This window comes from Heterodontus francisci, chromosome 8 (assembly GCF_036365525.1).
Source record: "Heterodontus francisci isolate sHetFra1 chromosome 8, sHetFra1.hap1, whole genome shotgun sequence".
Taxonomy (NCBI): domain Eukaryota; kingdom Metazoa; phylum Chordata; class Chondrichthyes; order Heterodontiformes; family Heterodontidae; genus Heterodontus; species Heterodontus francisci.
This window is the reverse complement of record NC_090378.1, coordinates 93,323,162-93,347,259: the sequence shown is the minus strand read 5'-3', so window position 1 is coordinate 93,347,259 and position 24,098 is coordinate 93,323,162. Positions and strand designations below refer to the sequence as shown.

Below are 24,098 nucleotides of genomic sequence, written 5' to 3'. Positions count from 1 at the left end.
GAGGGAGCCCTTTGATACTCAGACTCTAGGTGTGCCACTAGAAAAGATTTGCGCTTTCAACAATGGTGAGCTTGTTAGCAAAACCAAAATGGTAGTTTGATTATTTGATGTGGTATTTATTACACAGCTCCTCATCTGAGACTGGTAAGTGCAGAATTGGTTCTAGCTAGGCAGTTTGCACTGTTGTTTGCACTGTCTGCCTGGAACGCCAAAAATCCTGCCCAAGAGAGAACTTGCAGGCTTGGTCGCACACCAGTGCAAAGCAGAACATATTTAGGGAGGGCACTGAGGAGAATCCCTAGAGGGGAGGAAAGGAGGGCAGGGGTTAGGGGGATTTCCAGTGGAACCGTGAATACTTTGTAAATCACATCTGACACACTTTGCAAGCACTGTGACAGGGTGGTTCACCCATGGCATTGCTCATGGTAGGTCAGGGGAGGCACTATCCGGACGGGGCAGGGGTCTTACGCAATGTATTATCCTGCTGAGGTGGCGCTTTCTTCTGTTCAATGGCTGCAAAGCTTCCCTGTTTGATAAACAGAGCCACAAAAAAACAAGAATTTACAATGGTCTGGTGAAGGAATTCTGCAGGGTAGGCTCATTCAGAGTTTAGTTCCCGTTCAGACTGCAAATCTGAACCCAGGGTGGCATGCCTGGATTTCTTTCCAGTTTAATTATAATTGCTAAGGAAATGGAAGCTGTCGATGGATAATTAGTAAATCCTCTTTACAAGGCAACCTTTTGGAAACACCATAAAGAGCATGTTGTAAACAAATACTTTACAATTAGAGAGGCAGCCACAAACCACATGGATTACAGTCGAAGTGGTGTAGCCTTGATACGCAAGGGGAGGGATTTACTCTCATTGTGAACTGTCCATATTGTGCACATAATTGTTCTTTTTATTTCTTACTCCTACTAAACAACAAATAATTTTACACAACCACTGGTTCATTTTGAAAGGTGCTTCACTGTGCATGTTATCAAGTAAAGATTCTCACTGTATTCATTCTGACAATGTCTCATTGCATTACATCAAAGTAATAGTCTTCCTCCTCCTCTTATCCCAGAGTCAAGCAATGAGGATAGTGCGGACTATCGGACAAGCCTTTGAGGTGTGCCACAAGCTGAGTCTGCAGCACACTGAGCAAAATGTGGTGGGAGAGGAAGACCAAGAAAGTGAAGAGAGTGCTGAGAACAGCAACGCTCCAGGTATGACATTTTGATTATGATCAACGACATGTTCTATAAGAGGAGAATGATCTTTTTAATCTTACTGCTAGAGGAACAGCTGACAGACCCCTGGGCTATAGGCAGCCATATCAGCCCACATCCCAGTTCTGTGAGGCCGAGTGTCCAAACAGGAACCAGAGCAAACATGTAAGTATTTTTTCAAATGGAAAAACACAATTTTCTTCATTAAACATCCAATTTGTTGAGCTGGTGCTGTTTTGTTCTATGTCATTGCATAACTTTAAAGGTCCCCAGTGGTTTACAAGCCACCAGTGGCAGATCGAAAGCTGTTTTCTTTGGCCCCAGTCACAAGCTTCATACCCTTACCACTGAATCCATCTCCTCTGTAACAAGTGTCTCGGGCCATTTCCAACCTCAACTTTCTGTTTGGCTTTGAGCAGGGTTTCCCACCTCACATCCCCTCCATCACAAAGACTGCTTACTTCCAGCTCTGTAACATTTTCCATCTATCTCGGGCCACCAGCTGCTGAAACACTTAGTGATTTTCAGTCTCCATTACTCCTGTGTTCTCCTGGCCAAACCTCCATCCTCCTTAAACATTAGCTGATCTAAAACTGCTACCCATATCCTACGCCATACCACATTCTGCTCACACACCAACCCTATCCTCCCTTGACCTGCATTGGCTTTGGACCATATTGTCTCCGATGTAAAATTCTCACCCTTGTGTCTAATCCCTCCATGACTTCACCTCTTTATCTCTGTAACCTGCTCCATCCCTCTGACTTTAGTCTGATGTGTTCCCCCTCTCCACCCTCCTTTTGGTAGTCGTATCTTGTGCTCTGTAATACTTCCCTACGTCCACATCACCTTTTCCTTCTCCTTGAAGATCTGCCTTAAAACCCACCTTTTTTGAACAAGTTAATTGTTACTTTATAATCTTACCATGGAATGTTTTTCTATGTTAAAGGTGCTTTGTAAATGCATGTTACGGTTGTTTCCCAATTTTGTAACTATAACTCCAGAGAAGGAACTCAGGTGCTTTGTCCTCCTCTCCTTGCTTAAGTACCTAATCCCTTTGTTGTCATTCTAATGCCATTATATATCTTTAGATACAGATGGCCATATATTAGCAGGTAAAGCAGGCAAAAATAAATGAATCAGACCATTAGAATAGGGTGGGTCAGTATGTCTAAACCAACATCTGCTCATGGCTTTAAATACTGAATGGAAATCCATTCAATAGCACTGCTTTTTAGATTGTTGTACAAAATAGTGCTTTTCGACTCACAATGTCACAACTTTGTGAATTTGCCTCCGATTCATGAAATGTACCATTCGGAAATGCTTGTCCGAAGTTTCCTGTATTGACTCTGGACCGTATTGTCTCCCATGTAAAATCCTCACCCTTGTGTCTAATCCCTCCATGACTTCACCTCCCTACCTCCTTTTCTCTGTAACCTGCTCCATACCCAAGATGTTAAGCTTAAGAATTCCAGTTGTGCTCAGGTGGGCATTGTTGAACACACATGGGCACCAATCAGTGTAATAGAAACATGAGCGTTGTATTGTATTGAGATATCTATTTACCTCATTAGTTCCTGCAGAACATCCATTAATGGTGAAACATTGTCCACTGATTCTCTACTAAGATAATTGGTCAATCCCATTGATATCTCATAACTTCTGGAGTGTCACTGACATTAGCTGAATTTTGGTTTAAAACCTAGCTCCATTTGGACTCTTTTGGTCATTTGGATCATTCAGGAGGCATTTGTGTTTGGATCATCAGAGAATCATGTAATTTGCTTAAAAATTGTGTCATTGGGCTTTCCTTGGTTCCTTAAATTACTTCCTCACAAGTTAATATGCACGCCGTTCAAGGTCGGTTTGTTTCCTGGAGACAAAATTGCACTATTACTGTTAGTTTTGGCTTGCAGAGTTCGTGAACCACAAGTCTCTATTGGAGATCAGATGTATTTGATTTGGCATTGTTACAGGGCAGTTCTTGAACACACTTCGAGTTTTTAACCTAGTTTTTGGATTGAAAAATTCTGTCTGTTTTACCTGCCAGCATAAAAATGAAAACTGAATTTAACGGCAGGTCCTGATGAACAGTTGTCTCTGTTTCCTACCTCAACCAGCCAGATTGAGAGGCTGACTGGCTGACAGCCAGGGGGCAGCACTGCTGCTCCTCCTGGCCCACTAGCAGTGCTAGAAAGGCACTCACCTGTTGGATTCAGCAGTCTTCGCCTCCCATTAGCTGCTGGATTTCCTGAAGCCTGGGAAACTTGGCCGGCCAGTGTAAAATTTAAAATAGAGTTAAAACGTGAGGCATGCAGCCTCATCAAAAACTTAAATGAACAACCTGCCTCCTGGGAGTGGGTTGGTTGCCCACGCCCCCGACCCACCTCTGATGAAACCAAATATGGGCGGGTTGCTTTTGGGATTGAGAGTATAAACATTTTAATATCCCACTCAACCCAAACCCACCTGTTTTTGGAATTTGAATTTCTTCTCAGCATCTCTGTGGTGTACATGCTCACAAAGCCTGAGTTATGTTTCTCACACTGGATAGTTTAGGCAGTCTCAATAGTTAGTAGTTTTCTATGGTGTAGGATCCAAGGAAATCCTGTAACCAAGAACTGGGCAGCCAGATAGACCAGCCGAGCTTATGCTACATCATTGCCACCTTACAGGGAAGAGGCCTAGCAGCAGGTTGGGGGAGGGAGTCACTCCATCACTCCTTTCTGCCCATTTTATTGCAGCTTCCTGGTTCCCATTGATGGTGATAGATACATGGGCCAATCCTCACCTCCCATTTAGAAGTCAGAAAGCTGAAGTTATTAGGTTTGATTGTGACATTTGGGAAACCTATATGGAGTCAGGAGGTGTTTGCAGTTTTGAGGTACTGGCCTCATTTGCATCAGGTCAGCAAGCTGTGGGACACCAAAGTCCAATGAGGCCTACCAATATTGGGCCACCATGGCCACAAGTAAAATAGATGGAGGAGGGCATTGGGTGGGCATTCGCAAGGGATGGATGTGAAGAATATTTCTGTGGGTTGCAGAGGGACACTCCTGGTGAAACATGCTGGTACTCTGGATGCCCAGAAGATCCCTTTCAAAATGTCACCCACCTCTTAGTAGTGTTAATGGAGTGCTACGGTTACTGTCGCTAATTTGACACCTTTATTGTCCTACTCACGAAGGCGGTACCAGTGGAAACTGACCCCATTTGCACTGCTTTGGGATTGTCCAGCAATGTGGGGATCATTTGGAATGAAGGAACAATAGATTGTCTATCTTGTAGGAGGTGTATTCAAATGATATGAATCCTGCACACATCGCAGAGCTTGCCCATTATCCTCACAGGTTTTGGGAGTGAGAGAAGGGGTGGGGTTAGTCAGTTTCAGACCAAATGAAATAGAGGAACAGCAAAAGGGCCCTTGGGTTTTATAGGAGGCCATGTACGGTAATGCCAGTATGCAATGTCCTGACATTGTTATATGCGTGTCCAGGTATGGCTGTACTCCGATGTGTGCCACTGACGCATCTCATTCACAAGAATAGAAAATATATTTGTGGTGGGAGTATACATGCATTTTGCAGGATTGTACTTTCACCTTTTAACACAATGATGTGAACTGGGCAAGCGAAGGCCCTGTGGAAATCAACATGCAATGTTATCTATAACCCCTAAGGTGCTATATTAATAAAGGTGTTTCTGTTTAACTGTCCATTTAGATATTGTACACTTAAGCAGTTGATTAATGCCCTAATTCTTGCCTTTACAGGCGCTTATCTGTTTGTTCATCTGAACAGGACAGAGTAATACCTGGCTGTTTACTGAATGCTGGACACCAGCCAGTGTAAATATCCTATTTCAGTTGCTATAAACTGTACTATTACAGTTCATTCAGATTAATGATGTTTTTTACTAAGTTATTATGATACACCACAGTCTATCTGCACTCATAAAACACACTGGGGCCATTTTCATGTCGCATAGATCGGGCATGCGGGGCTCCCCAATGACGTCCGGCTCAATCAATTCTTGTGTTGGCCACCATTATCTTTGAACAGCTGTGCAGCCAGCACTATTCACACTGTTTAGGAGGGTAGGGAATCCGCTGGGGTGGTACCGGTCATTAAAGGGGAGGGTTCAAAAGTCAGGGGCAGGGGTGGGGGAGGGGAGGAAGTTGACAGAGCAGCTTAATTCATCAATGGAGAAATTCAAAGAGTACGCCTAGCAGTGAGGAGCTGCAGCTAATAAAGCCAAGCAGCTGAAATTTCTTCAATAAATCACGGGAATATGAGTTCCCAGCATGTTTCCAGCGTCCGCTTACTCACAGCTACATGTTTTCTTTAAATAGCGCTGAGAATGACTGCCACGTACCTTGCACTGTCTGATTTGTGGGCAATTTAAGGAAGTAGTGCAGATTGACATGAAGATCACTTGACCCCTGTTTCAATATTTTAATCAGGCTCCCACATATTTCCAGCAGGAGCGCTGGCTGCCTAAATCGAGGTCATCTGAAAATTGGAACGTGCCAACCTTCAGCGACAAGTTGCCATCTTTTTTAATTTCAATTATTGTTCCACCACTTGTTTACAGTTAGTGAAAACATCCACTTCACCTGTGTAAGTTGGGGGAAATAAAATCTGGTCTACAGTTGACTGTGAGGAGCTCCCTTCAGTGGAACCTTTAGGCTTCTGCTCCTGTCTGCAAAATTGGAAATAGGCTAGGGTCCTAAAAAAGGCGTTGAGTCCCTCATTTACATATGTAAGAGGCCTAATTCCTGTTTTAGGTGTCTGTCAGGGATGCCTGAAATAATTGCCTGACCCAATATCGGGTCAAATGTCTTTCAGGCCTCCAGGGGCGTAGGACCCTGTCCCCAAAATTGGTCTTTGGTGAACCTGTTGTAAACTGGTAGAATGGGCACAACGCGGCCCAGTTTCTACCCCCTACATTCCTACTTTAGTCAGGCAGTCACTTGTTTCCAAAAGGTGTATGTTTAATTTCTGTGTCTCTCAGTGATTAATTCTTCATGTTGTTTTGTGGTCTGTACCAGCTCAACAGCTCACTGATGCAGAGAAAGAGGCTTCAGAAGAGACTGATATAGATGCCATTGATCCGCCTCTACAAGATGGTTTAGAGGCTGATTTCAGCCGAGGGGTTACTGACTTGGATGCGGTACGAAAAGAACAGGACCTTCACAGAGTCAAAAAGGTAATCTTTAAAGCTGTTCTCTCAGACGCCCAGCTTTTGCCATGTGAGGGGTGATTCTATTGATGCCTGGGTCCATAGAAACCACACTACCCTTGGGAGAGCATTTCTGCTGCTAATCCTTTTCTAATGTATTTTGCTGCTTTTTTGAAGTAGCCTACTTTCTGCATCATGTCTATAAAATGACAAGCACATCTAATCCAGTTAGTTTGCAACATTTACAGAGCAGCTGATGCTCAGCTACAAACTAGAAACACTGGTAGATACTCCTGCTTTGTGTTTATCCTGTGAGACTGTGCCCAGTCTCCATACAGGGCCCAATTAGTTTGGGTGTGTAGTATAACTGAAACTCCTAGATACCACAGCAAAGACAGCAGTTCTTATAAACTCGTAGGCAAGTTTTTCTTGTGTTATGACCAGATGAGAAAGGGGTCTAGGGGTTCCCTCCCAGCCTTTTCCTGTTTTGGCCATAACAGGGTTTAATTTTTGAAACACCGTGTTTTAGCTTCCCTCTCAGTGAGTCCTTGCTCACTGCTCTCTAATTGTAATGGCAAAGACATCAACCAGACAGGTTTTCTCAGATTTAAACAAGAAAGATGTAAGTTTATTAACCTTAAAACTCTAATTCAGTTAATACTGCTAGAAATACATGACTCCACCGCGCTAGCATGCATGCGCAATAAACACACATGCAAATAGAGACAGAAAAGGAGAAAGAATCAAAGGAGAAAAGGTTTGAAGTAATAGCTGGAGTTCAGTAATTGGCTTTGGGTTTAATGTAAAGTCTTTAATTGCAGTCAAGTCTTTCAATTTTCGTTGGGGCCCAGTGCACACTTTCAAACTTATTTCGATGGTCTTCTGTCTTGAGGCTTGAGTTACTTTCGTGGGTCCTTCTGTCTTGTCTTCAAATTGCAGTCTCTTCCCAAACTATTCTGTGAGCATAATTCAATTGACTCCAAGTTGGCCAGCATCTGTGCAGAGAGAATCAGAGCCGATGTTTCAGACCTGATGAAAAGTCATTAACTGATGAAACATTAACTCTCTTTCTCTCTCTCCACAGATGCTGCCCGACCTGCTGAGTATTTCCAGCATTTTCTGTTTTTTTTAAAAATTTGATTTCCAGCATCTGCAGTATTTTACTTTTGTATTCAGCTTTTCTTGAACAGCGTGCTAATGTGATGGGGGTGGTCTTAGTTGCCACATTGCTCAAATTAGAAAATAGATAATCTCCAAGGATTTGTGCTTCTATTGGCTACCCTGAAATGTATGTGTGTGCGTGTGTGTTAGTTGGATGAGGCCAAGGTAAGTGTGTGATCTGTGATGCTGCTATAGTGGAAAAGACTACTCTTACTTGAGCCTAGATTTTATGAGCAATGCTGTGTTAATGCCAACTGGAAAAGCTAGGTTCAAATGCTTAGGCCTGCACTTGGGTGAACTACTGGAGGCTGCCAATTGTGGGAGATCCAGACCTCCAGAATGTGTCAGCACCATCTGGGGAAAGAGGAGCAGAGGATAAAAGGACAGCCTCCGTGTTACAATGTTAAACATCCCCAGAGATTGCGGCCAACGCTGGAGAGTACAGTTTAAATTTATTTCATTAACTGTCCTAGCAGGAAGAACTGAGAAAGGAACAGCAGTTGGTATATGTTACGAGCTCACAGGACAACAGTCTTCCTTGTACTCCTTTGATGAAGGGTCACTGACCTGAAACGTTAGCTCTGCTTCTCTCTCCACAGATGCTGCCAGACCTGCTGAGTATTTCCAGCATTTCTTGTTTTTAATTCAGATTTCCAGCATCTGCAGTATTTTGCTTTTATTTGCCATTCATAAGTTACATTCACTTAGGGCTCAAAGCTTGCCTTCAAGGCAAGCCCTCCATTTTTTTTGTTCTTCAGAGAGACTTGGGGTGCAATACATTTTGTAACAGTCTCTCCCCAACAGTGTAGCTACTTGTAGCTGCTCTGGTTTATTAATTAAATCTGTCGCAATTTCGTAATTTTGCCATTGTGAGTAGAAAAGCTGTCAGTTCTGCTTCATTTCCCCATTCATTTCAACCAGTGCCAGTAGAGAAAAGTTTGCAGTCATTGTGTCTTACCCAGTGCTTTCAGCTGTGGCCTGCTTCTTTATTCCGTTTCTGCGGCTTCCTGTGGCTTTTAGCAGCTTTCATCAGCTCTGAACATTCCTGTGTTCCTTTTTTAGTAGCTGTGATTCCATACATTTCTTCAACACTCAATCTCAGCTCCACTCTGACACCATGTTATGAGCTCACAGGTCTTGCTTGTACTGTGTCTTTATTGAACTGCCTTGTGACGGCTGCCTGTAGTGAGTGCCTCATGGTAGAGGTCACATGACTATGGCAAGCCAGAAGGCCCAGTGGACCAGTATTGTATTTCTATCCCAAAGAGCATAGATAGGTAGCACCCAGCTGAATCCCCATGACGGCTCAACATATTTACTGATTCTTCCTACATTTGAGTCTCAATTTCCTTCTAGTGGGAGGAAATTTGAATGGAGCATCGGAATTCTAATAGTGGTGAAAATTCTCCTTTTGACTTATATTCCACGTTCAACCCCACCTGTTTTGCTGCTCAATTATCATTAGTATTGTACAAGACAGAAGGAGGCCATTGGCCCATCATGCCTGTGCCGGCTCTTTGAAAGAGTTAGCCAATTAAGGCCATTCCTCTGCTCTTTCCACATAGCGCTGCAAATGTTCCTTTTCCAAGTATTAATGTCCTGGCCAGAAGGTGGCTCAGATTGTGTGTCAGTACATTCAGGTCAAGAAAGTGACAGCAGAACACGTTGCTGTGGGACTGAGAATGGATTGCAGACCTTCTCGCTAAGGAGAGTGAGATTCTGAAACTTTGAGCAGCAAAATCCTCTGATTTACCAAAGTGGGGCCTTCTACAATGCATTTGCACAGCTTTCTCATAAGTGCCATCCTCTTAGATATGGCAATGAGTTTTATTTACATGCCCAGATGACCAACAAGAAAAGAAATCATTCCTATGGACCATCTGCTAACAATGTGATAATTTACACACTAAAAATAATGGACCAAAAACTTATGTGGTATATTAGTGAGGCAAAACGCAATAGAGTCACCTATTTTAGCAGGGTCATTAATTTCATTTATTTTAAACTGGTTAATGGCTGTCACTAAAATAGCAGAGAGAACAATTTTATATGACCCCCACTAAGTGTTCAGATGCTAGAATGTGAACATGTTGATGTCTAGCACTTTGAAAGCCTTTCTTGCTATGATTCTAAATTTTGGAGTGGTAGGGAAGGAGGCTTTTCAGAGTAGCACATAATGTTCAACAGGTTCACACCTGCTGTGACAGTTGATCTTTAACGCTACCAGAGTGGATGCAATATACTAGAATCTTTTAATGAAAGAATAGGAATACAGACAAATTTCAGTTACATTTCATGCTGATGAGAAGTCTTGGGGATAATTAGGATAATTGACTGTAATAAATGTTGCTATGGGTGTTTTTTTTCTTTCATACAACAGTCAGCCTAAGTATTTGCTCTCTGCACCATCCCTTGCCAATGTCGGTCACCTCCATCAGACAGGGGATAAAATACAGCTGCTGGTCCTGCTGGCTGTCCGCTAAGTAATCCCCTCTGGATGGCCATGCATCATGAGACAGTGCTGCCCTGCAGGGATAATATAGAGGATGCACGCCAGTAGCTGATGAATTACATAACATGAAGAGCCAAGTGTTTCCTGCAGTGAAAGCACTGGGGAGTCCTGACTGCATTAACTGAACCTGGTTTATTGTCCAAAGCTCAATATATATGCTAAATCAAATTTTGTCTGGTTGCATTCCTGTGAAGCGCCTTGGGAAATTTTGCTACATTAAAGGTGCTATGTAAATGCAAGTTGTTCTTGTTGGTATAAGTACATAGCATAATTTTTCAAAAGGCTTTGGAAATGGAAAGCACTGGAGATTGGCAAATGCTGGTCCCTAATCAAGGAAAGGGATAAAACAGGAAATTACAAACTGGTTAATTCTAATTTGATTTTGCTTGTGAGTAAATTTTAAGTCTGCACTGCCTGTGTGACCCTCGCTAACAGTGAATGGGGGCTGGAAAATTCAGACTGTCATGTTGTAGCCCTATTTCCAACCTGTGCTCGTGTCTCGGAAGGCTTGAATTGTGTCTCAAGCAATGACCCCTCTAGAGTCTATAACATGAGACGAGAGTAGTAAGCATTTCGAAAGGCAGAGGCTAATCCAAGACCGTCGATATGGACTTGTAAAGGGCAGGTTGTGCTTCAATAAGTTAACTGAATTCTTTAAGAAAATCACAGATAAGGAAGTTTGGTGCATGCTGGATATACGAACTTTTAGAGGGATTTGATGTGCGTAAAAGAGACTTTTCATAAAAGTGAAAGCTTTAGGTGATAAAGGGAATGTAGCTGCATGCTTAATTGGCTAGAGGAGAGTCAAGGTAAATGTTGTTTGAGCAGGAAATAATTAATGGTCTGATAATAGATCTATATCAGGGACACTTTTGTTTTCAAGTTAAGTAAGTAATTTATATGTCGCCAAGAGGTTGGTGAGTGATTCCAGATTAGGGTTCATGATAATCTATGGGCAAGAATGTAGGCGATTGCAGCAGGGTTTAGACGGGCTAGCAGACTGGGCAGAGAGGTGGCAAATGCAGAGAAATGTGATGTTGTACATGTTTGGAAAAGTTTCAGTACAAGGAAGTGCACCCTAAATGATCAGGTTAACAGCATGGAGGAACAGAGGGGTCTAGGGCTACAGCTACACAAGTCTTTAAAGTCGTAGGATGTGAGAAAGAAGGACATCATCAATAGCTTTCAGTTAAAGAAACCTTCAGGAGCAATTGGAGGCAGGTGAGTAGACCTCCATTCATGCATGTGAGAAAGTCTACTTTCCTCCAGTCAAAAATAAAGGGCAGTAAAGGGGCAGTATAACTGCAGATGTTCATTCCTGCCTTGTAGTAATGACCACTATTGTGCAGGCATAGGTCGACTAATTTACTAAAGACTGGACATTGAACACAAAACTGTCCTTGTCTGTTTGGTTCAACCAGTCACTTGATAAATAGAATATCTTACTGAGTCTTCATGCTCTAAGTTCATACAGCTGCTATCAAGATTTGATCCTTCAGCAACAAGATGCACTGACTTGTTAAGGTTAAAATAGCTGCCATTTCCCTTGGGTAGTCTGTTGTTTTCACAATGAAGTGTTATTCCCAAATCAACAATCTATTTAATTCCACTTATATGAGCATCCAGTGGAGCCAGCACTGGTTTATTTCAGAATTCTTTCAAACTTGTGTGTACATCATATCATATCCATCATTGGCACCGAAAGAGTTTGTTTGCCTGAAAGATTTCTCTCCTGAGTTCACCTCATGGTTTTGGGGTCATCAGAGTATCAAAACACCACTGACCTAATTCCACATTTATGTTTGGTTTGTGCTGTAAATGTTGCATTTTTGTTGCCTTTGACTTAATTATTTATTGATACAGCACTGAAACAGGCCCTTCGGCCCACCGAGTCTGTGCTGACCATCAACCACCCATTTATACTAATCCTACACTAATCCCATTTTCCTACCACTTCCCCACCTTCCCTATATTCCCCTACCACCTACCTATACTAGGGGCAATTTATAATGGCCAATTTACCTATCAACCTGCAAGTTTTTGGCTGTGGGAGGAAACCGGAGCACCCGGCAAAAACTCACGCAGACACAGGGAGAACTTGCAAACTCCGCACAGGCAGTACCCAGAATTGAACCCAGGTCGCTGGAGCTGTGAGGCTGCGGTGCTAACCACTGCGCCGCCACTTACTGAAGTGGGTTTCCAGTTGTGGGAAGTGTAGCCTTGCTCCGGCTTTCAGTCAACATGTCACACTCAACAGGAGTGGTACCAAGACTCAAGGGAAAGTGGTGACCATAGTCATTAATGACTGAAGCCTTCCTGTTCCTCCCTTTAGAAGTAGTGAAGTGGTCACCATCACATACCTATACAGAGCTTCTCCAGGAACTGCACAATTTACTTGAGCAAAAAGGTGGATGTTTTGAAGCCTTCAAACCAATAGTACATTTTGGGGTCATTACTCTTGGGTACCCACGGTTGTGACTTTTTGTTTCCTGTCAGCAATGTACCCAATGGCCAGGGAATCATTGTATGGGTGAGTGGTACTGAAAGTGCTTCAATGTCTTTACAAGAAGGAGAGGGGAGAGAAATGTGAGTCCTTCAGCTACGCAGGCTCATGGGGATTATCATTTTTCTTCTTCTTTTCACCTTACCAGCTATTTAAAAACTCCCAGTGCTGTAAAGTGAGCCGGAAGGTGAAACTCGAGTCCAGCAACAAGTTTTGAACCTGTTCTATCATATAAAAGGCCTTTACAACAAGTTGCATTTATATAGTGCCTTTCAAATTAAAAATGTTCCAAGGAACTTCACAGGAGCATAATCAAACAAAAAAAAGACTCCAAACCAAAGAAGGAAATATCAGATGAAGTAACTAAAGCTTGGTCAAGAGATAAGTTTGAAGGAGATACTTTAAAGGAGCAGAATGAGGCAGATGGCACAACCACCGGTGGTTGCATAGCAGGCCAAATTTGGAGGATTGCAGTTGGAAGAATGTAGGGCTAGAGGATGTTACAGAGATAGTGGTGAAGAACACCAGGAAGGGATTTGAACACCATGATGAGAATTTTAAATTTGAGTTGAGAAGAGGGAGCTGTTGTAGGTTAGTGAGCACAGGTGTGATGGCTGAGCAAAACTTGGTGCAGGATAGGATATGGACAGCAGAGTTTTCGATGAGCTGAAGTTTGTGGAGGATGGGAGACCAGCCAGAAGAGCACTGGAATAGTCAAGTCTGGAGGTAATGAAGACGTGGATGGAGATTACAATAGCAAATGTGCAACAATGAAGATGGAAGTAGAGTTTCTGTGATGATGGCGATATGGGGTCAGACACCCAGTTAGGAGTCAAATAGGATACTAAAATAGTGAGAAATCTGGTTCACCCTGAGATAATGTTCAGGAAGGGGGATGGAATTGATGGCAGAGTTTACAGCCATTTCTTTATTCCCCATAATAAATTCCTCTGTTTCTGACTGTAAGGGACCTACATTTGTCTTCACCAATCTTTTTCTCTTCACATATCTATAGAAACTTTTACAGTCAGTTTTTATGTTCCCCACAAGCTTGCTCTCGTACTCTGTTTTCCCCTTCTTAATCAATCCCTTGGTCCTCCTTTACTGAATTCTAAACTGCTCCCAATCCTCAGATCTGTTGTTTTTCCTGGCAAATTTATACGCCTCTTCCTTGGATCTAATGCTATCTCTAAGCCATGGTTTGGCTACCTTTCCCATTTTACTTTTGCGCCAGACAGGGATAAACAATTGTTTCAGTTCATCCATGCGCTCTTTGAATGTTTGCCATTGCCTATTCACCTTCATCCCTTTAAGTAACATTTCCCAATCCGTCAAGGCCAACTCGCGCCTCTTACCATCGTAGTTTCCTTTACTAAGATTCAGGACCCTTGTCTCAGAAGCAACTACGTCACTCTCCGTCTTAATGAAGAATTCTATCATATTATGGTCGCTCGTCCCCAAGGGGTCTCGCACCACTAGATTGTCAATTATTCCTCTCTCATTACACAATACCCAGTCTAGGATGGCCTGTTCTCTAGTTGGTTCCTCAACGTATTGGTCCAGAAAACCATCCTGTATACACTCCAAGAATTCCTCCTCTATGGTATTGTGACTAATTTGATTTGCCCAATCTATATGCAGATTAATGTCACCCATAATTACAGATGTTCCTTTATCACATGCGCCTCTGATTTCCTGTTTAATGCCATTCCCAACATCACCACTACAGTTTAGGAGTCTATATACAACCCCCACTAATGTTTTTTGCCCCTTACTGTTTCTCAGCTCTACCCATACAAATTCCACATCACCAGAGCTAATATCTTTCCTCACTATTGCGTTAATTTCCTCTTTAACCAGCAATGCAACTCCACCGCCTTTTGCTTTTTGTCAGTCCTTCCTATTACTGAATATCCCTGGATGTTCATTTCCCATCCCTGGTCACCCTGCAGCCATGTCTCCGTAATCCCGACTATATCATACCCGTTTACATCTAAGCCTGGAACTTCTGTTTTAAAGGATAATGTGAGATGACAGATGATACGAAATCCTCAATGAGACTCTCTGCATACTAGGGAGGGGTAGAATAGATAAGCAGCATTTACACAATACTGATTTAATGACCCACCTGGAAACACATTGACATCAAGTTTTTTTTTGCCAAATGCCTTTCAGAAAAGCTGCGCTTTTTCAACACAGTTTGTTCTCAACACTGGAAATCGAGGGCATTTTCAATTTACCCTGAAAATAGCAACCTGTTTTGAAAGTAAAGAGGAAATTTTTCAGACTGTGTCTGCTTTTATTTGTACTTTTTGACAGTTCCTGTAGTCATTTATTTTCCTGTTTTCAGCAACTAAAATTGAAGATATGAGCTGCCTGTGTTTGTAATGATTGCGATGACTCTGGTAAACTTAAATAAAGCAATTGCCTCTTTGAGGTCTTTCTTTTAGATGGCTCCCTGATGTGCGTTTCTGACTCCCTGATGTGTGTTTCTAAAGTCCCTGGTTGCCATTGTACCTTCTGTTTAGAGCATGGAGAGAAGCGGCAGTGTGTAGAACAGTGCCAGAAGGATAGAAACTCAACAGTTGTGTTTACCAACCCCACTGAGCCCTACACATTCTTGGAAAAAGGTGGCACGCAAATGGTCAAACTGAATCTAAATTGGAACTGTCAAGACTTTCATTTCCCAGACCCCCAAGCGTTTCAGTCGAGTTTGAGCCATTGAAACATTTGATGGGCTTAATGTCACGCTTCCCACTTACTTAAACATTCCATTTTTTATTATTATTACTTGGTCTTAAATGCTAGGAAACGGCAAGAATTTTCCCATATAATTTTCTTTGTTGCTGGTTGGCATGTTGTATCGACTTTAATGCAACTCATTAATAGGTACTTTTGAGGGGGCTGAGTGGGGCACTTTTGAAATTTAGTCATAATGCACATTAGAGAGGATTGTCTTGTATGTTGTCTCATGAATCCCACCCAAGTGCAACTATGCATCTTGCCAATTCTGAAGAAGCGTAGCATGAAAAGTCTCTGCGTCACAGATAGGCCTGCTCTAAAGCTTAATGTGTGCCCCCCTCAGCCCCCATAACAGAAAGGACCTTGTTGAAAAAGCATTCAGCAAATCCTTTTCTCTTGGAGCTGCTACAAAAGACACCATTCATTTTTATTACGATGGTTTCACGCACAAGCCGCAAGATGGTACTTCTCCCTCCTTTTCCTACCTTTAGTTTTCTCCCCTTTCCTGCCAGACCCTCATACAGTTTATCCGAGACTTTCTGATGATCTTCCACTGAAATTACACAGGCTGATCAGGAAAACCACTGAGGAAATTCCCAGATGACAGCCCGGAATTTCCATGCAGCACCTCACGCTGTTCCTCTGCCATAACTTTGCCGGAAGTATAGCAGTGGAGTGGAAGCGGCTCCGAGGGAATTATGGACCAACACGTAGAAATATGGAGGTATGTTCATTTCAAAACTGGTTCGACAAGGCGATTGTACTAAAGAGGAGCTCTGCTGAGAGTAATCATGAAATGGTGAGCACTTTCTGATCAAAGTGTGCTTGAAGTCTTTACTCTGAGGTTGGAGGTACATGCAGACAGAGCTGGATTAAGAAAAAGACAACTGCTGCAGACATGAAACAAAACACAAAATACTGGGACTGCTTGTGAGGTGAGTCAGTATTTGGCTCTCTTTTCAATCATCACAGGCAGCAAGCAACATATCTTCCACCGACACTGACAAACGTTTTCCTTGACTATTTTCTTGGTCACAAGAGACACCCTTAGCATGTGTACATCCAAGCCCTGACAACATCCTGGCTGTAGTACTTAAGACTTCTGTGTTTCAGAACTAGATGTGCCCCTAGCCAAGCTGTTCCAATACAGCTACAACACTAGCATCTCAACAATGTGGAAAATTGCCCAGGCATGTCCTGTCCACAAAAAGCAGGATAGATCCAGTCCAGCCAAATACTGTCCCATCAGCCTCCTCTCGATCATTAGCCAAGTGATGGAAGGTGTCGTCAACATTGCTATCAAGTGGCACTTACACAGCAATAACCTGCTCACTGATGCTCAGTTTGAGTTCTGCCAGATCCACTCAGCTCTTGACCTCATTACAGCCTTGGTCAAGAGGTGAGGTGAGAGAGACTGCCCTTGATATCAAGGCAGGATTTGACTGAATATGGCATTAATGAGCCCAGGCAAAATTCAAGTCAATGGGAATCGGGGTGAAAACACTCCACTGGTTGGATCATACCTAGAACAAAGGAGGATGGTTGTGGTTGTTAGAGGTCAATCCTCTCAGTCCCAGAACATTGTGTAGGAGTTCTTCAGGGTAGTTTCTGAGGCCCAACCATCTTCAGCAGCTTCATCAATGACTTTCACACCAACATAAGATCAGAAGTGGGGATGTTTCCTGCCGAAAAAGGAAAGCTGGGATCCTGCATTTAACTTTTAAAAAGTTGGCAGCCAAGATGGCCACCACAATTTGCATTGAAATACCTCATTCCAGGACATTGAATTGGAGATGCATGTCTAACGAGGTCCCATCCTGGACAATGCCTCATGAATTTGGAATCGGCTAACAGATTCACTTCTAATGGCAAAACATTCAAAGTCATCTTGGAACATTAACAGTGGAGACGCACTTCCATGAGGTAAACGTTGAAACAGTGAGATCCGAGAGAGATTGAGAATTCCTAGACTTGAATCTAATTAAATTGCAAACAAGGACACTGGATAATCATGTGACCACCTCCCCATCTGTGAAAAAACTAACAGTCTTTTGGAAAATGACGAGCTTCGAGTGCTAACCAAATAAGACCCTAGTGGAGGTGTGTGTGTGTGTGTGTCTCTCTCTCTCTCCAGCTATACTTCAAGTTTTGAAACCGGACTGTGACTGTGGAACATCCAAATCTACCATTGCTACAGAGACCCTGGCGAAGAAAGCCACCTACAACTGTGTCTCCAAGAAAAAACAGAATTGGATGGGCCAGCCAAAAAGTGCGCTTCTATCAATCAGAGACTTCAAGATCACAACTTCAGCCAGAAGACAACGGAATTACCAGACCCCACAGACTGTATATTTTTATTTCTTCTGGACTCTAATCCAAACCAAACTATTCCGCATCACTCTGTACTCTGTGTGTGTGTGTGTGTGTGTGAAGAGAGAAAGTGTAGCATAGGTTTATTATTTTATCTAGATCGGGTATAGATTTTTTTTAAAGTACAGTAAACTAACCTCTTTCTTGTTTAAACTCAGTCTATCCGATTGGTTCTTTTATGATCGCAACAAAGGTAAATGGTTAAACACTCACTGAAGTGGTAAGCACATCCACTGTTTTAAGAAGAATAAACCTTGTTGCGGTCAAACAAGGAGAAGGATAAGAGGTGCAGCCTTGTGACCCCCTCCTCTCTTGCTTGTAACAGTGTCCATATGCAACGAGACCTGAACAACATTCAGGCTTCGGCTGATAAGTGACAAGTAACATTCATGCCACACAAGTGCTAGGCAATGACCGTTTCCAACAAGAGAGAATCTAACTATCTGTCCTTGACATTCAATGGCATTACCATTGCTGAATCGCACACATCAACATCCTGGGGGTTACCATTGATCAGAAACTGTACTGGGCCACACAATGTAGTTCACATTGGTACCAATGACCTAGGTAGAAAGAGGGATGAGGTCCTGCAACAAGAATTTAGGGAGCTAGGTAGCAGATTAAAAAGCAGGACCTCAAAGGTTGTAATCTCTGGGTTACTTCCGGTGCCACGTGCTAGTGAGTATCGGAATTGGAGGATAGAGCAGATGAATGCGTGGCTGAAGAGATGGTGCAGGAGGGAGGGCTTTAGTTTCCTGGATCACTGGGTCTGTTTCTGGTGAAGGTGGGATCTGTAGAAGTTGGACGAGTTGCACCTGAACCAAAACGGGACCGTCATCCTCGCTGGGAGGTTTGCTAGTGCTGTTGGTGGGGGGGGGGTGGGGGGTGCGGCATTTAAACTAATTTGGCAGGAGGATGGGATACAGAGTGGAGGTACAATAGGAGGTGATGTACAATCAAATATAGAAGAAAAACTAAGTCAGTCTGGAGGGCAGAGCAAATATAGACCTGTAAGGCACAAGTGAATAATGCAAGGCTGGATTGCATATATTTTAACGCAAGGAGTCTTACTTGTAAGGCAGATGAATTGACATCGTTGATTAACACATGGGAATATGATATTATTTCTATCACAGAGACATGGTTGAGGGAAGGGCAGGACTGGCAGCTCCATATTCCAGGGTGTAGAATCTTGAGGTGTGATGGGGGAGAGTGTAAAAGAGGAGGTGGCATTGCACTGTTGATTAAGGAATCAATTACTGCAGTAAGGAGGGATGATATCTTAGAAGGTTCCTCTAATGAGGCCATATGGGGAGAACTTGAAAACAAAAAAGGGGCAATCACTTGCCAGGGAGTATACTGCAGGCCTCCAAACAGTCGGAGAGATAGAGGAGCAGATATGTAGGCAAATCTCAGAGAGGTGTAAAAATAATAGGATAATAATAGTAGGGGATTTCAACTTCCTCAGTATTAGAGGCGTTAGGAGTAGTGTAAAAGGCTTAAAGGGGGCGGAATTCTTAAAGTGCATTCAGGAGAGCTTTTTGAGCCAGTACGTAGAAAGTCCTACAAGAGGAGGGGCGGTACTTGACCTAATCTTGGGGAATGAAGCCGGACAAGTGGTAGAAGTGTTAGTGGGGGAGAATTTTGGGGATAGTGACCATAACTCTAAGATTTAAGGTAGTTATGGAAAAGGACATGGAGGGACCGGAAATAAAAGTACTGGATTGGGGGAAGGCAGATTTCAGTATGATAAAACAGGATCTGGCCAAAGTGGACTGGGAGCAGCTTCATGTAGGAAAGTCCACATCAGACCAGTGGGAGTCATTCAGAAAGGAAATAGAGTTCAGGTCCAACATGTTCCCGTAAAGGTAGAGAGTAGGGCCAACAAGTCCAGCGAACCCTGGACGTCAAGGGAGAGAGGATTGGATAAAAAAAAAAGGAAGCTTATGGCAGATTCAGAGCGCTGAAAACAGCGGAGGCACGAGAGGAGTATAGAAAGTGTAGTGGGGTACTTAAAAAAAAAAGTAATTAGGAGAGCGAAGAGGGGGCATGAAAAAACACTGGCAAACAAGATAAAGGAAAATCCCAAGGCATTTTATAAGTATATTAAAGGCAAGAGGATAATCGGGGAAAGAGTAGAGCCCATTAAGGACCAAAGTGGCAATCTGTGTGTGGAGCCAGAGGACATGGGTGAGGTTTTAAATGATTATTTTTCATCTGTGTTCACTATGGAGAAGGACAGTGTACATGTAGTGATCAGGGAGGGGGGATTGTGATATACTTGAATAAATTAGCATTGAAAGGGAGGAAGTATTAGCTGTTTTAGCAAGCTTCAAGGTGGATAAATCCCCAGGCCCAGATGAGATGTATCCCAGGCTGCTATGTGAGGCAAGGGAGGAAATAGCAGGGGCTCTGACACAAATTTTCAAATCCTCTCTGGCCACAGGAGAGGTACGTGAGCACTGGAGGACAGTGAATGTGGTACCATTATTCAAGAAGGGTAGCAGGGTTAAACCAGGTAATTATAGGCCAGTGAGTCTAACGTCAGTGGTCGGGAAACTATTGGAAAAAATTCTGAGGGACAGGATTAATCTCCACTTGGAGAGGCAGGGATTAATCAAGGATAGTCAGGGGGAAATTGTGTCTAACAAATTTGATTGAATTTTTCAAGGCAGTGACTAGATGTGTAGATGAGGGTAAAGCAGCTGATGTAGTCTATATGGACTTCGGTAAGGCTTTTGATAAGGTCCTGCATGGGAGATTGGTTAAGGAGGTAAGAGCCCATGGGATCCAGGGTAATTTGGCAAATTGGATCCAAAATTGGCTTAGTGGAAGGAGGCAGAGGGTGATGGTTAAGGGTTGTTTTTGCAAATGGATGCCTGTGACCATTGGCGTACTGCAGGGATCGGTGCTGGGACCCTTGCTGTTTGTAGTGTACATTAATAATTTAGACGTGAATATAGGAGGTATGATCAGTAAGTTCGCAGATGACTGGAAAATTGGTGGTGTTGTAAATAGTGAAGATTATAGGATGATTTAGAACAAAGAACAAAGAACAGTACAGCACAGGAATAGGCCATTCGGCCCTCCAAGCCTGCGCCGATCTTGATGCCTGCCTAAACTAACACCTTCTGCACTTCCGGGGTCCGTATCCCTCTGTTCCCATCCTATTCATGTATTTGTCAAGATGCCTCTTAAACGTCTCTATGGTACCTGCTTCCACCACCTCCCCCGGCAACAAGTTCCAGGCACTCACCACCCTCTGTGTAAAGAACTTGCCTCGCGCATCCCCTATAAACTTTGCCCCTCTCACCTTAAAGCTATGTCCCCTAGTAACTGACTCTTCCACCCTGGGAAAAAGCTTCTGACTATCCACTCTGTCCATGCCGCTTATAACTTTGTAAACCTCTATCATGTTGCCCCTCCACCTCTGTCGTTCCAGTGAAAATAATCTGAGTTTATCCAACCTCTCCTCATAGCTAATGCCCTCCAGACCAGGCAACATCCTGGTAAACCTCTTCTGTACCCTCTCCAAAGCCTCCATGTCCTTCTGATATAGATGGGCGGAGCAGTGGCAGATGGAATTTAATCCTGAGAAGTGTGAGGTGATGCACTTTCAGAGGTTTAACAAGGCAAGGGAATATACAATGGCTGATAGGAAACTGGGAAGTACAGCGGGTCAGAGGGACCTTGGTGTACTTGTCCATAGATCACTGAAGGCAGCAGCACAGGTGGATAAGGTGGTTAGGAAGGCATATCGGATACTTGCCTTTATTAGCTGAGGCATAGAATATAAGAGCAGGGAGGTTATGATGGAGCTGTATGAAACGCTAGTTAGTCCACAACAGGAATACTGTGTACAGTTCTGGTCGCCACACTATCGGAAGGGTGTGATTGCACTGGAGAGGGTGCAGAGGAGCATTTCAGCTGTGAAGAGAGACTGGATAGGCTAGGGTTGTTTTCCTTGGAGCAGAGAAGGCTGAGGGTGGATCTGATTGAGGTATACAAAATTATGAGGGGCATTGATAGGATAGATAGGAAGACATTTTTTCCCTTAGCAGAGGGGTCAGTAAGGGGGGGGGACATAGATTTAAGGTAAGGAGCAGGAGGTTTAGAGGGGATTTGAGGAATAAAAATTTCACCCAGAGGGTGGTTGGAATCTGGAACACACTGCATGAAGGGGTGGTAGCGGCAGGAACCCTCAACATTTAAGAAGTATGTAGATGAGCACTTGAAATGCCATAAGCATACAAGGCTACGGGTCAAGTGCGGGAAAATGGGATTAGATTGGATGGGTGCTTGATGGTCGGCGCAGACGCATTAGGCCGAAGGACCTGTTTCTGTGCTGTATAACTCTATGACTCTGTATAAATACTGTGGTTACAAGAGCAGGTCAGAGACTGGGAATTCTGAGGCGAGTAACTCATGTCCTGACTCCCCAAAGCCTGTCCATCATCTACAAGGCACAAGTCAGGAGTGTGAAAGAATATTCTCCACTTGCCTGGATAAGTGCAGCTCCAACAACACTCAAGAAGATTGACATCATCCAGGGCAAAGCAGTCCACTTGATTGGCACCCCATCCACAAACTTAAACATTCACTCGCTCCACCACTGATGCACAGTTGTAGCAGTGTGTACCATCTACAAGATGCACTGCAGTGACTCACCAAGTCTCCTTCGACAGCACCTCCCAAACCCGCGACCTCTACCACCTAGAAGGACGAGGGCTGTGGGCCCATTGGAACACAACCATCTGCAAGTGCCTCTCCAAGCCACACCTTCACTGTGGCTGGGTCAAAATCCTGGAACTCCCTCCCTAACAGCACTGTGCGAGTACCCACACCAGATGGACTGCAGCGGTTCAGGAAGGTGGCTCATCACAACCTTCTCATGGACAGGTAGGGATGGGCCACAAATGCTTGCCTTGCCAGCGATATCCACATCCCATGAAAGAATTTAAATAAAAATCCTGTTGGTGTCTTTAGTTACACTGTGCAGTGTCAGTCCTGGCTCAGCACTCTTGTCTCTCAATCAGAAGGTTATGGGTTCAAGTCTCTCTCCACAGACGTGAGCACGCTAATCTAGGCTGACACTCCAGTGCAGTACCGATGGAGTGCTGCTCTGCTGGAGATGCCATCATTCAGGTGAGATGTTGAACTGAGGCCCTGTCTGGTACTCGGGTGGATGTAAAAAATCCCACACTGCTATTTGAAGAAGAGCAGGGGCGTTCTCCAGCATGCCCTGGCCAACATTCATCCCTCAACCAGTACTGCAAAAAAATCATCTGGTCATTTATTTCATTGCTGTTTGTGGGACCTAGCTGCACACACATTGATTGCCGCATTTCCTACACTTCGCTGTTGGCTGTAAAGCACTTTGGGAAGTCTGTGGTCATGTACGGCACGGTATAGATGCAAGCCTTTCTTTTCAAAGGATTATTACATTTATTAAAAGATCTGCTGTAGTGAAAATCAGAAAGTTCTGCAAGTACACAGCAGACCCATCAACTTCTCTTCAGTTGCTGACTTGTGTTTTTCCACCATTTTACACTTTATCTTTCTGTTGTATTGGTGACGGTGGTGGTGTTCATTTTTAGAAATGAGTTTTATGATTTTCATGGAACAGAAATCTTTTGGGAAAGGAATATAAAAAGGAGTAAATTGAATAGTACCCGTCTTTCCTGCTTTTCATTACCTTTAATAACCGAATACCTTCCTGCAGAGGGCTATGAGTTAGGACAGCAGAAGTCTCCAACTTAATCAGTAAATAATGTGCACAGAACAGAAGAAATGGAGGTTGACGTTTGTCCGTGCTGGCATTCCCAATTGTGGGATGAGAAATGGTCTTTCAAACAGGAACCTGACACACAGTCCATGTAATGAGTGTTGCCTCTCACCTTTCAGCTGTGCAGATAGATTCAACACATTAAATGCAGGAGGTGGCCAGTTTTCAAGGCAAGTATGAATTTCAAAGCAGCAAAATGACAACAGTAAGGTGCAGATAGACATGGCTCGTCAAACTGTGATTTGTTATTTTAATTGCAGGGCTGACATCTTCCAGGCTTGGTCATAGAAAGTTCTTACAAAGATTTCAGTCACGACCATCTTGCATCTGTTGCTAGGAGGCCTGTGTGCTCTTCAGTAGTAATTCATTTACAACATTAATGGATATCTGTACCTCAGTGTTTTGGCAAAAACAAAACTGGACAGGGGCCAGGTCAAGCAAGGATAAGGTCAGGGAAGAGGGTGGGAACATGGCTTGAACTTTGAGGTTTGCTTTGTTGCTGATGATTATTGTCCCCAACCTCATGAGGCACAGTGGGGTAAATTTTTCCCATTGGTTATAAAGTGGCCAATACCTGACTGATCAGAAAAAAGAAGCAGCAAGGATCAGTGATACCAGATGTCCGC

General features: G+C 43.4%; 1 protein-coding gene across 9 annotated transcripts in view; it reads left to right on the top strand.

Moving 5' to 3' along the window:
- Positions 1 to 24,098, top strand: part of nos1apa (nitric oxide synthase 1 (neuronal) adaptor protein a) — a 442,663-nt gene that overhangs the window by 293,258 nt on the left and 125,307 nt on the right. For all 9 annotated transcript variants that reach the window (XM_068037734.1, XM_068037735.1, XM_068037736.1 and 6 more), the window contains 2 exons: positions 1,071 to 1,212; positions 6,269 to 6,426. In XM_068037734.1, coding sequence (XP_067893835.1) covers positions 1,071 to 1,212; positions 6,269 to 6,426 — 300 coding nt within the window. The remainder of the gene's footprint in view (positions 1 to 1,070; positions 1,213 to 6,268; positions 6,427 to 24,098) is intronic.